At 38.2% G+C, this 15349-nt stretch overlaps 1 protein-coding gene and 1 pseudogene across 2 annotated transcripts; both read left to right on the forward strand.

Moving 5' to 3' along the window:
* The first annotated feature begins 494 nt into the window (after positions 1-494).
* Positions 495-6011, forward strand: borcs5 (BLOC-1 related complex subunit 5). 2 transcript variants are annotated; one of them, XM_039807566.1, is made up of 4 exons: positions 495-1009; positions 1411-1623; positions 2485-2642; positions 3097-6011. In XM_039807566.1, exons 1-4 carry the CDS (start codon positions 952-954, stop codon positions 3328-3330), a joined length of 663 nt encoding a protein of 220 aa, XP_039663500.1. In that variant the 5' UTR covers positions 495-951; the 3' UTR covers positions 3331-6011. The 2 variants fall into 2 exon arrangements, with proteins under 2 accessions (XP_039663500.1, XP_039663501.1); XM_039807567.1 differs by having other exon boundaries at positions 498-1009; positions 1411-1554.
* Positions 6012-14534: 8523 nt separating this feature from the next.
* LOC120563406 overlaps positions 14535-15349 on the forward strand; it is a 45476-nt pseudogene continuing 44661 nt past the window's right edge.

A 15349-nucleotide genomic window follows, 5' to 3' on the forward strand; every position in this document is an offset into this window, starting at 1 on the left:
ATCTTTTTTTATGGCATTACATTTATCTGACAGCTTTAGTTACTTTACAAATTAAGATTGTTGCACACAAAACATACAGAACAAAAAGCTTATAAAACATGTCTTGTTTTAAATTAAACTACCCAACAGTTTATACAAGTACAGCTGATCAGTCGACAGAAATTAATAGGCAACTATTTTGATAATAGTAATTTTTCATGCATACATTTGAATTTTTTTTGTTTGTGGTTTTGGTTCTTTAGATTTCTTTGCATTGAGTACTTTTACTTGTGATCGTTTTGCTGATAACATACTTTTACTTAAGTGACATTTTAAATGCAGGACTTTTACATGTAATGGAGTACTTTGACATTGTGGTGTTTTCTTTATTTATCACATTGGCGAAAATGGGCTTTCACAGCATACTTGCTCCACCACCGACACTAAATGGGGGGTAAAGTTAGACATGTGCTGTTTATTTTAAGGTTTCACCAGCAGTAGGGGGCGGTAGTATTAGACTCTAGATACAATGAAGAGGATCCCGTGATCAGTATTTACGGAAGTGATGCCTCCTGAACTCTGTCATTTCTGTTGTTAATTCTTTAAGATACGTGGGGTAACACTATCACGGACCACCAAGAAAGCAGTGTCTGCTTAGCTCACTTAATGTTAGCTTCAAAGGAACATATGCTTACCTGTTAGCTAGGTAGTAAATGGTAGCAGGAACAACTGACATTAGCTAACATAGCTAACTAGCTAGCTTGAAAATCGCAGAGGCAACAACTGCCCGGCCTTTCAGTTGCTCTCCTGCGGGACATGGTTGTCTTGTTAGTCCGGGTGTGTTTGGGGGTCATGTGAAGTCATTGCAGACGGTTAGTTATAAATTAGATATTTGGGGTTTTCTCGTGGCCGTTTCTGGAAACGTTGACGAAAGCTAGCTAAGCGCTAGCTTGCTAGCCAGACGTTAGCACCATGGGAGCCGAACAGAGTGGAGATGCGGAGCACAAACACTCCGATTACAGCTCATCGGGTAAGATAACGTTCTGTAACCTTAACATAAAAGAATATTATATCATTTTAAAAAATTGTCATCGGTTTGTATAGGACAGCCAAGGTATAGTGGTATATAAGCGTGCTATAATTTATCGAAAGTAAGTTAATGTGAAGTAAAGTTTACTAAAGTACTGTAGCTAGGTATTTATTTACTTGAGTATTCCCATTTGATACTTTTACTCCACTCCACCCCATCCCAAATTGATATGTTGGATTTCTTACACTGCATTTACTTACAGATTCCAGTTACGTTCTTGTACATAAAATATCTCTGAATCTGATTCTCAGATTTACGTGCTAGTAATGTGATTGAAACAAGGTGAGGTGATGTGAAAGAACTACTTCCTTTTGATATTAACAGGAATATTGTCATTGCAGTGGTGCCCTCCCCAGCAAAGCAGAAAGCAAAGATGGACGATATCGTCGTCGTGGCTCAGGGGACCCAGTCAATGCGAAATATCCACAACGACCCAGATGTCATCAAGCTTCAGGAGATACCAACCTTTCAGCCACTTTTAAAAGGCAACTTTTTAAGTCTTCCACCTGCTGACATGAATTATAGTGTCATCTTTCAGACCGACAGTTCATTAGGTACACCTTGCTAAAACAAATGCAGTCTTATACAAGTTTGCACTCTTGAGTCAACAAGTACTTACACACAGCAGAAATCCATATAGCAAATATTATTTTAATTATGTGAATTTATGAAGCCCCAGAAATGCATATTTATAAATCATAAAACCACCCAACCAGTCAAGGTAGATTGCCGCCCACCTAGAATCCACTTCTGTTCAAGCTCTGTTTAAGGTTTCTTCCCGTTAAAGGGGAGTTTATCCTTGCCGCCGTCACCAAGTACTACTAACTTCAGTTGTGATTTAGTGCTATATAAATCAAATTGACTTGACTATACAGAATAGGCACCATTTCAGTTTTAAACAAACACATCTAAATAACTTACAGGTGCTAGATTAAAAAACAAACTGAAGGTAGATGTCAGACAACAGATATGCACACTGCACGGATAGTCTCCAATAAATTAAATATATCACGTTTTGATCTCTGCAACTTTTATGTCTAAAAATTATTTGAGATCAAAGTGTTGCTCTATTAAATTATTTTTATTGGAAACTAATAGAGTGTGCAGATCTTTTATCTGACTTCTGTCATTTCGGTTTTAATATAAAAGATATTGAGAGTTTCATGTAATTTTCAACAAGTTCCCTCCAGTCTATTCTCAAAGCTAATTGTCACTGCAACACATTAGCACTGTATTAGAAGTTGGATAATGAGCCAAGTTTCCTGTGTCGGCGCACTTCTGAAATACCAAAGGGGTAATTTGGTTAGATCCTGTGCATAGCTAATTATAGTATTTACAATGTGTTAACGCTGTTGTCATGTGTTACTCTGTTCCAACATGTCTGTGTAAGTCCTTTGCTTTTTCGCTTTCCACAGGAGTGCTGAGTGGCCAGACGTCACCCAGCAGTGTGTGTCTGGAAAGGCTGGATACTGCGCAGGTTATGCAGCTCTGCATTCGCTACCAGGACCACCTACACCAGTGTGCCGAGGCCGTGGCCTTTGACCAGAACGCCCTGGTCAAGAGGATCAAAGAGGTAAGGCTGTGGCCGGGTTGGCTCAGTGGGTAGAGCAGGCGCACATATACATGGACATTTTATAATTACTAAATGATTACCGTAAGTGATTACTTTATATTAACACAGTCTCAAGTCTGCAGTGACTAACAATTTATTACATGTGAAGATATTTTTCATTTTTGTGTTCTAGGAATGGTTATGTTGAAACTCTACACATTTATTAGATTCTTTTATTGTCAGGATTTCATATAATCTTAAACACCTTATTTTTTATATTTGAATTTAAATTATATTACTGAAAGATGCTTACCTGAAAGATGCTTACCTTGTACATTTTTGTATTATGTTAATCATATTCATGCATTAGATGTTGCTGATGTAGTATCGTATTAGATGTTTTAAGATGATTCATCAAGTCTCATCAAATGTCAAAGATTATCTCTCTTTCTGTCTCCCGACTGTTTCTTTCCAGATGGACTTGTCAGTGGAAACCTTGTTCAGCATAATGCAGGAGCGCCAGAAACGCTACGCCAAGTACGCCGAGCAGATCCAGAAGGTTAACGAGATGTCCATGATCCTGAGACGCATCCAGATGGGCATTGACCAGACGGTGCCGCTGATGGAGCGCCTCAACAACATGCTGCCTGAGAGTGAGCGCCTGGAGCCCTTCAGTATGAGGCCAGATGGGGATTCTGCCACAAAGTAGCCTCCTTAAAGCCAACACAGCGGTTTCTTTCCTGAATCTTCATCCAATCCTGTGGCCAGGAAGAAGTGCAGGTCTGTCCAGCTGTAGGGATTACATTTTTTTATTATCATATTAGAGGTAGAGCTTAGGTGTAAATGTGTTAGACTGCTATAGTCAGCTCTCCAGGTCAGTTCTATTTATTCTTTTATTTAATGCAGGAAGTTTTGCTGAGCAACACATGCTCCCAATCAGCAACATCATACTTGCTATAACACTTTTACTCAGCACACACACGTTCATACCTGAGTTTAACCACAACCTTCTGCTACTGGCCACTGAGCAGCGCTACTAGAGCAATTTATGGAGTGCTGCGATCAAATGCAGAGGGCCTTGACATTATTTCTTATCCCCTCCTTGCAGGGAATCAAACTGGTAATCTTCCAGGCACACACATTTTTAGTGATCTAAAGGCAGGGGAGGAACACTTTTAATTGAGTCAGAACTAACTCCATATGCTCAAAAACTTGCAGACGTGTTGCAGGCTTTAGAGACTCAAGTCAGTGTGAGTGACATTAAAGTATCTCAAAATTTTTCCTGCTGCTTTGGAGATTTGCACAAACCTCCCAAAACGTCAAAGCTGGTCAAGAACTTGCACTTAACATTACAAATATTTGTTGTTTGTGATCGTGCTCTTCTTATCGCTTTCACGCCATATGCCTGGCTCACTGTTTGGAAATGCCTTACACGAACTGCTTGCATGCAGATTGACTGCTTTTAATTTTCTGAACAATATCGTTGCATCATTTTGGAATATTATGAAGAAGAGACTCATGGAGAGAACCAAAACGGATTATTGCCATTGGATTACACAAGGAGCATGGATGTACTGCACATTGGAAATAAAATGAGAAACCTCTTCTTGGACAGAGGGTAGTTCAAATATTCTCATGAACAGTTTTGTGATAAGAAAACTTGACTTTAATTTATTTGGAGACTTGCTATTTTGCTGTTTTCCTGCAAAACAATGAAGAACATGACACAAAGGACCGAACACAGACCCTGACGCTTTAGGTTTTTCAGCAGATTCGTACAGAAGATCGATACAGAGGTGGACAGAAACCATTCTAGCAAGTTACCCATCACAGAGTTTCCTGCAGTGCGATTTCAGCATTAACTTTGCATGTTTGTTAGCTCTGTCATCACACATGCCAAAGATTCCCAAATCCTTAAAGCTGTAAGTGGTACTTTAGAATTGGTCATATATTTGGTCTCTTTGAGGAAAGTGACTGCTTTATCTGTTGATTATTTGTTTCTGTATCAAACATTTTGCTTGTTAAGTGTAAAGGACATTTTCTCTCTTACCTCTAGAGGTATCTATTGATGCAGATACGTTTTTTTTCCAGTTGTCCAGGTATTTTCCAAGATTTATATCACCACCACAATTCAGTGTAGGTGACTGACATCTTATTTCTGGAGCACAGAGCAATAAAGATCAAGACCTTAATCAACATATTTGGAGAAAAAGTGTGTTATTTGGGATAATCTAAAAAACACATGGCCAACAGTTTTAATATATGCTATTTTTTAGGTAGAAAAGTAACCAGGACATTGTTTCTGAAAGACAAGAGAAAATGTCATTAACATTTGTAGTATTTGGTGGCAGCAATCTAAAAACCTGGCCAAATAAAATCATAACTATTTGCATGGCTAAATACCACTGAAGCTAAATAAGAATTTTTTTTTCTTCCCTAATTTGGGTGAACAAACACTTAAACTACATTACCATTGGTCAGTTTGTGTGGTAATATAAAATAAGACTCCAAAGAAAAGTTTTATTATTGCAGCAGTGTGTCTGTATGGGCTTGTGTAAATCCACCAGATGGTGCCAGAGATAACTGGAGTCTGTGGCTTCATATTTGAAGGTTAAAAGTCCCTAAACAGCTGTTTCAGTGAGGATTAAAGATCTTGAGGTTCTTGAGAACTTTTTTCTTTTAAATTTCCTAGACTACACGATTAACCAAGATAATAATTGCGAGATCAGTTGCTAATGAAAACGAGCATTAGTTGCAGCCCTACATTGCCTGCTGTTATATTTGTTATCTCTAACTGCTGTGCACCTGGAAAACTCACCGTGAGCTGTCAAGTTATAAGCTGTGGCACATATGCATATTTAACAGGGTTTTTAATACAATTATTATTAATTAGGAGTGCTAATTCTGATCAGTGTGATAAAAGACACAGAAAAGACAGAGAAATCTTGTGTTTGTGATGCTAGCAACGTCACAAGTCTCGAAGCCGGTTATATGTATCCTTTGAGGATTACACCATGTATGCATCAAACCCAAAGACCAAATCAGAATTGGGCATTAAAGGATTTTGGCCAGAAAGCTTACTGCTAATGGTGAGTGGTTCCTCTCTGGAGTCAGTGGTGGGTGGTGTTATTTTCCCATGAGCCATGAGGTCTGATTAGAATTGTTGTGTACGTTGTTGAATTTTTCATCGGTGTATAAACACGTTGAACTCAATTACACCTACAAAAGAATCCTCCTCCGGCTGGCTTGCTTTGAGGTACAGAATTAGCCCGTTCGTTGACAAAAGGGACATAAGACAGAAACAAGTTTTCTTCTGAATTTAAAGCAGGACTCCTTTGATATGTTATTGCTTTTCATGTGTAAATTAAAACCAGTGAAACATTTCTTAAATGGCCTTGGGGGTATTGTTTGAACATTGGAACAGAAATGGAAATTGTCATTGCATTCTGTGGCGAGGAGGTGTAAAAGTTCCTCCGAGTCTTTGTAATATAGAATAGCCCCTGACGCTCAGAGCTGGATATTAACGCCACGAGATGATACAATACAATCTGCCACCAGGAAATTCATTCTCTGAAATGAAAGAAAAATCCAATTTCCCCTGTATACTTCTCATTTGAATATAAATCAAAGGCTGGTTTGCTCTCTTTTTCCTTCCTGTTTTTCCCACTCAAAATTGGAATCATGAAAGTAAGTCTGGGCTTCTTATCCTCATCATCTTTTAGGGTGAAACTCAAACCTACGCTGTTTGTTTTTTTGCTTCAATAAGAGTCGAATTTTGAGTTTCCAGACACAACCCATCAGTGAAATGTGAAAAACATACAATATCATTACATTTTAGTCACATAATTCAAAGCACTTCACAGTACTTTTCAGTCTGTCTGAGGTCGTACATAAGCGGAAATAATTAATAGGATTTATAATTTGCTTTGATAGTTGCTTTAGCTGAAACAATCAGTTAGTCGATTGACAATTTATCAACAACTTAATTCATTGTAATTTTTTAAATTAAAAATGTCTTAACATTCCCTAGTTACAGCTTCTAATTTGTGAGGATTTTTTTTATCTTACAGTATGTGATTTGAGCTGAAACAATTAGTCAATTGATTGATTAGTCACTAAACAGATCATTAATTAGCAATCCGTATTATAATCGAACAAATATTGAAGGAAAATTGACAGGTTCCAGCTTTTCTAAAATGAGAATTTGCTCCTTTTTTTGTTTTTATGATTGTAAACTGACTGTCTTTAGGTTTTAAAATTTAATTAAAATTCAAAAACTTGGCCTCTTGGAAACTATAAAAGCTATTTTCTGATCATATATCATATAATCAATAAAATACAATACTTGAATACAAGTGATTTGGAGGATTTAAAAAAAAAAAGTGATTTCCCTCACCCAGGCCCAGGACAGTTGTGAATACTGTACCAGTGAGTATCTTAAGGAAAGGCCAGAGGCGTCCCCTTAGATGATTGCCTGTATTGACTGTATTGACTTTCATCCTGTAAAATTACACAGCACTGCTTTTTTATTTGACACCCAGTCACCTCCAGTGATAGATACCCAGTGGAACCTCCCTCTTGAGCTGCAGCCAAACATCATCTCTCTTACTGGAGACATGGATTCTACCTCAGACCAGATCTGTCAGGGGACATCTAATAAAGCACTTTGTTGCTTCATTGCACAGTCGTGCTCTCAAGGACACAGAGCTGCTACAGCAGACTAGGAGTGACGTGTCCTTCCACTGAAATACCGCTGCTGTAGTAGAGTTTAGGAGGGCAACAGTATATCAGCTGCCTGCCTGTTACAACATCTGTAACCAACAAATTAATTTTCAGTTCTGGAGTTTCATGCCTTAGACCGGCCCACTTTACTTGACAACTGACTATATTAAAATAATGTATTTAAAACTTAAGTATAAAAGTCTGCAATAGCGCACTGTTCTCTACAGCCTTGTAATTCGGTGTATTTTTGTAAAATATCACCATTTTCAATTTAGTGCAAATACAGTAAGTGTAGCTTCACAATTCAACCTTTATTTATCCTCGAGAGATCGTTGAGGGGTGACCCTCATGTCATAGAGTATTACAAAGACATCTTTACAGTAACACAATACCAGAATCTATTTTCTGTGCAAAATTTTTTTCACATATATCCAAACATTAAAATGAAATAAAAGAATAAATAAAAAGAAAAATATAAAAGAATAAAATAAAATGTATTGCACTTTCTAATGACACCATCTTCTATTTTTTCTTTGGATAATATTTCATATTACTTTGATCCTATTCCCTTACAATTGTGGGCTTTGTATATTTACTATCCTTGTGTTTGTTAAAATCGTGCTATATAAATAAAGTGGATTGGATTGGATTGGATCCAACTTTCAAGGATAAAAGGCATAATGGGGCACTAGTAACATTTGGGCATAGAAAGGGGTTTTATTGTAACTAATCTGATCATGTTTGCTTGTTTACAACAGCTTACAGTAGATGTGGCTTCCACACTGATAGCCGCTATCCCTTGCACACTACTGGGTCCTGGCTCTGCTTCTGACATTAAATCACATTTTATAAATAAATCTCTGCTTTTTACAAAGCTTTTTGATCAATGTAGTGCCGAATCACCTGGCATCATTGATTATCTCAGGGCATTTTTCATATAGAGCAGGACTACACCATACTCTTCATTCATATTAATTCTAGTTCTTATAATATTTAATCAATGAGCAATCCTAGTGTCCACTCTGGAGTTATGAGCTCATGGCTGCGGCTTGGTACTGGCTCTTTATTGTCACTGTTAGCAGTGAGAAAGAGTTCATTATGATTCATAAACATGGTTTGCAGGCAACTTTGTCTTATGTTTTGCACAACCGCTAGCATGCTGCACTGCTCGTAAGTAGCTTAGCTTACGCGTCTTATTGTCTTCATTTGGCGTTTACACTCAAACTGCAAGCTGGCTTTAATAAAATAGTTGCTCAGTTAAGATCATCTGGCTGCGTCACTTTCTAGATCTTTTCTTTTTTTAATTGTCGCGTTTTCAGCACAGTTTTGCAGTTATTATCTCATCTGAGCTTATATCTTATTTTTATAGCTTATTTTTGCTCGTGGATCGCATCCTCTACCAAGCACCATTGACTGAACTGTAGGAGGTGATGGTTTGTTTGTTTTTTTAAGCAAGCTGCTGCCGTCGGAGGAGTCCAAACTTAATTACATCATCATAACCAGACTGCACTCTGCGAGTGGGCTGCATGAATGTAACGATGGGTTGCAAGAAAAAATACATACAGTAAATAAAAAGAGTGGGCTGCGAGTGCAACAAACATTTAAAACAGTTAGATTCAAAAGATTGGTCAAGCAGCAAACATCTTAAACAAGGCAGACTTGTTTGTTAGTATGTCTCAATATGGAAGGGACCAGTATACTTTATCAGAACTTCTTGTCGGACGGTTGAATAGCTTCAGAAACCCCCTCCCACCACACCTTTACCACATCAGATTTGGGAGGCTGTGTCTAACCCATGGTCCGACTGTTTCTGTGATTTTCAGAAACCAACACTCCAATATTAACACCTAGTTCTCTAGTTGTTTTTCCATCCTTTACACAACTATTTCTGTAATTTTTCATCTACTAAGTTACTCAGTGTAAATACTCAACCAAGTACATCTAAGCTTTAAGAAAAGTGTTTATGGGATGACAGGTACGGTTAAGTGCCTGCACAGATGTACTCTGTTATCATGAATTAGGGCAAACTTGTGTGGGCAGCCGAATGGAAATCTAATCATTTTTGTAGAACTGTTAAAATAATAACACAAATAAACTGTTTAAATATATAGAAAACACAAAACATGTTTACACTTCACGACTCAAAACCAGAGGTATTCAGGTTGCGTTGATTTAGAAAAGTATTAATTATTTTGCTGGCATTTCTACTAGTTAAAAGCCTAAATGTGAGTATTTTAACAATTGATTTAACACATTAAACTTTCAGGCCATTGTACAACTTACGTCAGTCTGGTTCAGTGTCAAAAATATAATTGATGTGCCCCTGAGCATGGCACTTTGCCCCCAACTGCTCCAGCAAAGTAGCTGGCAGCACATAATCATTGCATGCGGTTATTGGCAAATTAATAATGTGTAACACATCCTCCCCCACAGTTAACTTCCCAAGTCGTTTGTGTAAATAAGGTCATGTTCTGGTTTAATAACCGTAAAAAAAAGAAGAAACAAAGCCAGGATGAGGACATTTTACACCAGATATAGCATTGAAATAGTTTGAGAACTTTTCTTTGATCAAACGAGGGACAGTTTGATCAAAGGCTCAGATGGTGATTCAGTACCATGGGTGACAGCATCATGTCTCATCTGATGCAGCCTGTAGCATAACAAACATCAGCTCATTACAGCATCAGTTTGGATTGCCTGCCCTGAATAAAAGAGGTGACACCGGCTCATAACGTATGAGGGAAGGGGAAAGTGTGCTGCCATAAATTGTTTGTTTCTTTACACTCAGTGGTCACAGTGTCAAACCAAAGGTAGTTGAACTTTGGATGCACTGGGTTTTAAGTAGAGCATGTCAACCACGTGTGATAAGCTGCAGTCAAGCAATCTGTTTGGTTTGAGATGTGACATTACCACAGCAAGCACTCAGCCGGCAAGTGAGGGGACCAAAGTGGTTGCTTGATATCATCGTAGTGGCCTAGGTGTGTGCGGTTTCTCCACTTGTGAACTGTAATTGTTAAAGCATTTCCAGCTTTCATCCTTTCATCTATCCATTTTCAGACTCTTATCCAAGTCACAGTGGCAGCAGGCTAAGCAAAGTCAGAACTCAATATAAAAGATATTCAATTTACCAGCAAATCCTTTTTTTTTTCTGAGAAAAGTTGAAGTGGTCTGGACCGGCCTGTCTCAGCTCAACTCAAGCCAGCTGATGGTGTCGCTGCGACTCAGCTTGTCCACTCGCCACAGGCTGGTTGTGGAACGAAAGGGAGGTCACCTGTTTCAACAGCCAGTAGCAAAGTCATCTTGTAAAGTCAGCTACAAACTATAAAAATAAAATTATCCATAATCCATTTTATTTCTATGTTATAAACTGTTAACTGGTCGAAAAGGCAGAGTTTTAGACGGAGGCTCAACATGTGCCCGCAAGCACAGTATGTGGTCGAGCCAGCTAGAGCGTGACTGAAGAGAGGGAGCGCCTAGGACAAAGCCATGAATCAAAGAAATAAAATGCCGATTCATCTTTAGAAATGTAACTGTAGCAAGCATCTCACTATCACTAACGTTATCCACATTCAAATTTAGATGATATAGTCAGATAAATGATATATTCAGCCACAAAAAGCCTGGAAGTCAGAATGTACAAAGAGTCGTTGCTATGGAGATGATACACCGTCTCGTCGCATTGGTGTGAACTGGCATGTTTTAGAACGCTGCAGACCGGTGCAATGCAAGTAGTTGCAAGTTTCAGCTTGTCTCGTCTCGAATCTTTGGTCTGAACTGGACTTAAAGGTGCCCTGCCACACGTATTTCATTTCATTACTTTGTGGTAATGTCTGAAGTTCTACCATGGACTGAAACATTTTTTGTTGAAAAAAATACCTTGGTTACCTTGTTTCAAGCCCTTCTAGCGTGGTATAGAAAGCCTGCAGGAAGACTCAGCTTGATTTGTGCCAGTTCTCATTAATATTCAACGAGCTAAGCTGTTTGACTCTGATTGGCTAAAAGCTAGCCAATGAGAGCCTGGCTATCAGCATCCTTTACCCAGCCCTCATGTATAGTAATGTGCTCAGGCAACACCACGTTGATGCACAGATTCTTAGGCATTGGCAAATGGCTTGAAAAATTGGTCTGGGCTGAGCCCCGAATGTTTACAACATCTGGCTCTCCCCCTGGTTAGGGTTAGTCAAAGATCATGGTAAGGTTTGATGTTGGGGCGACACATTGAAGGCATTCATAGTGTTGCGCTTGGTTGTAGACACAAAAGTGATGGAAAGATACCTTTTTCACAGCAGCCATTTTGGATTGTCATAGCAAGAAAAGCACAGCTATAATTAATAACATTAAAAACATTAAAAACAACTGCATTCCATTTAGGTGAGCTAGTTCTAGGGAACTGGTACTGTGCATACTGGCTCACTGTCATGGCTTACTGGGACACACAATTTCCTTTTACCTGTGCTTTTCCTGCTGTGACAGGTCAAAATGTTTGACGTGAAAAAGGTCTGTAGTTGTGTGAAGGATGAAAAAAGATAGCTTGAGAGAGGAGTATAAATCCCGCCTACTCTCTCACCTCCACACACTTGGCCAATCTCTACATAAAGTCAGCATGATGGTTGGATTGTATGTTCTGCAAAGTTACAAAAATTGCCAGACGCAGCTCCTTGAATTCCCCTGTTGGAAAGGTGGTTTCAGATATTGTGAAAGTATTAGACAGATCGCTTTGTTTGGGCCACACTGAGGCCTTTACACTATGGTAATGTGGTTAAAAAGACACTTGGTTGTTTTTCTCCGAACAGCAGTTTTTCGGTGAAGACTACATATTTAATCCATAATTCATAGAAGCGTAAGTGGAGGGAACCCGGTGAGACAGGAGCCATGTCCATCACTGCTCTGTTATATTTTACTCGCTCAGATGAGTGAGTCAGACAAGCCGCTGGGAGTTCTGCTCTCTCTCAGTGCAAAAGCTTAATGTTACTTATTGTAGGACATTTACACATTCAGGTCCCCAAGCTCTGATGTTTTGCTTATTGACGTACAACTGTCAGTTACAGCATCTCTGTTTCTCTTCTTACTCGGTGCTTTAAATAAAAAATACATGAACTATCGATTGTCACTAGTCCTATACAAAAGTAGAAAACTATCCAAATGTAAATAAAACATAATGTTACTTAAGTTGTATGAAATGCTATCATATATAGTTTTAGAAGTAATGCAACTCCTAAATGATTCACAATGGATTTACTCAGACATAGTTAAACAGCTTGTGATGTACCACAATGGTGATGCATCTCAAACAATGACATAAGCACCACACTGTCTGATTGTGGGGCTCCATTTAAGAGGGAACACGTGTACTGCTTCACTTCAAACAATAACAGGTAGGAGGAATTCATTATTTGCTGTTATTCATGTGCAAATTCAAACTTATCCTCTACAAGAAGGCCTTCCTCTTCAATCTCCACTTCACCGGGTGCTCCAGCTTTTTGCATGCGTGTGTGCTTGAGTCTTGGAAAAAAAATACATCATCACATCCTATATCAATTATGTTGAGTGGTCTCTTCACATTGATTACCAGATAAGAGGTTGAGCCAAATGCTTTGTTCCAGAAACATACTGTAGGCAGATGAGTAGGTGTATGTCGGTGAAAAGGCTGTGGAGGACCCTCAGGGTTTGATCAGAACAGAACTCAGTGAAAGTGTTGGCCTACAGTGAAACATCGTCTGTGTTTGTTTCCTAAACATGGACAAATACCCAAATCATTTAAAAAAATCGTTATTATCTTCTCCCCAACACCACATTATCTGCAGCTTCTGGTTTTCTGTTGCAGTTGTTTATGCCAAATGTCACTGGAGAGTAAAAGGATTCCTGTTGCCTCCATTTGAAAGTGGATCAGAGAGTTTATCTGTCGAAGACACTTTTAAGGACCATAACGGAGTTTTTCTTCACATATGTCTGGTGACATTCTATACAGTATATATATATATATATATATATATATATATATATATATATATATACACTAATGACTTGGCTGCTGTTCCAGTATTATGATAATGTGAGACTTTATTGATATCTGCTAGCCGCCTGTCTCTAGGGAGGTCAACAACAAACGGAGCAACCAAGTGACTTGCTCAAGGATACATCAGAAGTTTACGTTCTAGCTGTGTGTTAATTTAATGCAGGTTTAAAGCAGGGCTTCCCCACCTTTTCTGGCCTTTCAGTTTTTTTCACCTTTACACCAGAGTCATGAGGCGTAATTTCCAGTAACAGTTAATATTTTTCTAAAGCAATGCTGGAATTGAACTGAACATCAGTCGAAGATAAAAACAGAAAAGCACTGCTCTTTGAAGTAAAGATGCAAATACAGCATCATAAAAGTATCAGGAAACTAAAAATGATTTTAAGTAAGATTACAATACAGAGGTTTATTTAAATTTTTTGTTATACTACCATTATTATGGAAAACACAATAACCAATTTTATCATAGTTTGTTATTTGCTTGATTGATTTAAATGTATATAATTGTATGTAAATAAAACCATTAAGAAGTATCAAGTTATATGTGTTCGACTAGTCTGTATTTTAATCAGTTTGTATCCTGTTTTCAAAACATGTCAGGATCTCTAAATGTAATATATCAAACCAATTATATCATTTTTTTCTTATTAAATTGAATATACTATATAGCAAACAAATATTGATTAGGGTTTAATACATGAGGCACCCTGGTGGACAAGGGGTTAAGGTCCCAACCATTAATTACAACATCACTGGTTTGAGTCCGGCTAGGGACCATGGTGAATGTCGTTCCCCATTTGTCTCTGCATTGTTTCCTGTCATGTCATTTCTGTCAAAGCTCTAATAATGGCATAAAATGTTCCCCTGAAAAATTTGAACAACGTCCAAACGTGAAAATGCTCTTCACAGTTTCTCTGAGCCCAGGGTGACGTCTTCTTATTGCTTGATCTGTGTGAACACAACCCCAAAACCCAAAGACATACAATTTACGTGATATAAAACTACTAGCATTAAAACCAATAAATCAGTCTCGAATCTTCTGCAAATCCTTCTGCATATCAAGTGGACCTTGAAGTCCCTCCATGAAGATTTAGAAACTGGTAAAATGTTGACCACTACTATTACCATCAATTAAAGATGTTTTAAATACATTGCTGAATAATTTATCTAATTTCAGAAAACCAGACCCTGAGAATCAGCACCGAGGGAATTCTGGCCGGTGTTTCAGGTGAAGCGGCTCACGTCTTGTCCACATTGCTGCCTTTCATCCCGCTCCACCGGGTTAAAATGTGAGTTGCAGTTCACTGAATATTTAGTTACACTGGGAGCTCCTGCAACCCTTCAAATGGTCAGTTATGAAATATTCAGCCCTCATCTCTGTGGGGACGTAGCAGAAACGCAGCAGGAGCTTCGACAGCTGATTGGGTGACTGAGTTTCCCTTTAGCTCGTGTTATGACTGCATTCACCTTTTACACTGACAAAGCTGACATTAATGGCTACCCTTCACGCCTTTCAAGCATGTAATTATGGTGCAGGCAGTTAGAAAATACAGCAATTGGCAGTATAGAGAGGGGGAGCATTGTAACTGGGAGGACAGTTATCCATTACCGGTGATAAAAATAACACTGAAACAATTGGGAGCTTGAAAATACGGTACAGGGCTGTATCGGACCTTTTAATCAAAATGGAATTCTTCATGATTTTTGAATATCAGTTAATGATATATATGATATATATATCATGCTGTTATACATTTGTTTTAAAAGCAACTATTGCAGATTAAATATTTCAAAAACATAGATAAAGTACACAGTAGTACACAGGAGTAACCACTTTCCCAGCTGATAAGCAAATGTAAGATGCCCAACATCTCAGAACTACAGCCTTGAAACTGCTGTCGGAATTTCAAATTCAGTCAAACCCTTTTCAAAACATCAAATCATTTAAAGTGAAAAATATGAAATAATCATAGTATAAACCAATGGTTCC

The sequence above is a fragment of the Perca fluviatilis genome, chromosome 8 (genome assembly GCF_010015445.1).
Source record: "Perca fluviatilis chromosome 8, GENO_Pfluv_1.0, whole genome shotgun sequence".
NCBI lineage: Eukaryota > Metazoa > Chordata > Actinopteri > Perciformes > Percidae > Perca > Perca fluviatilis.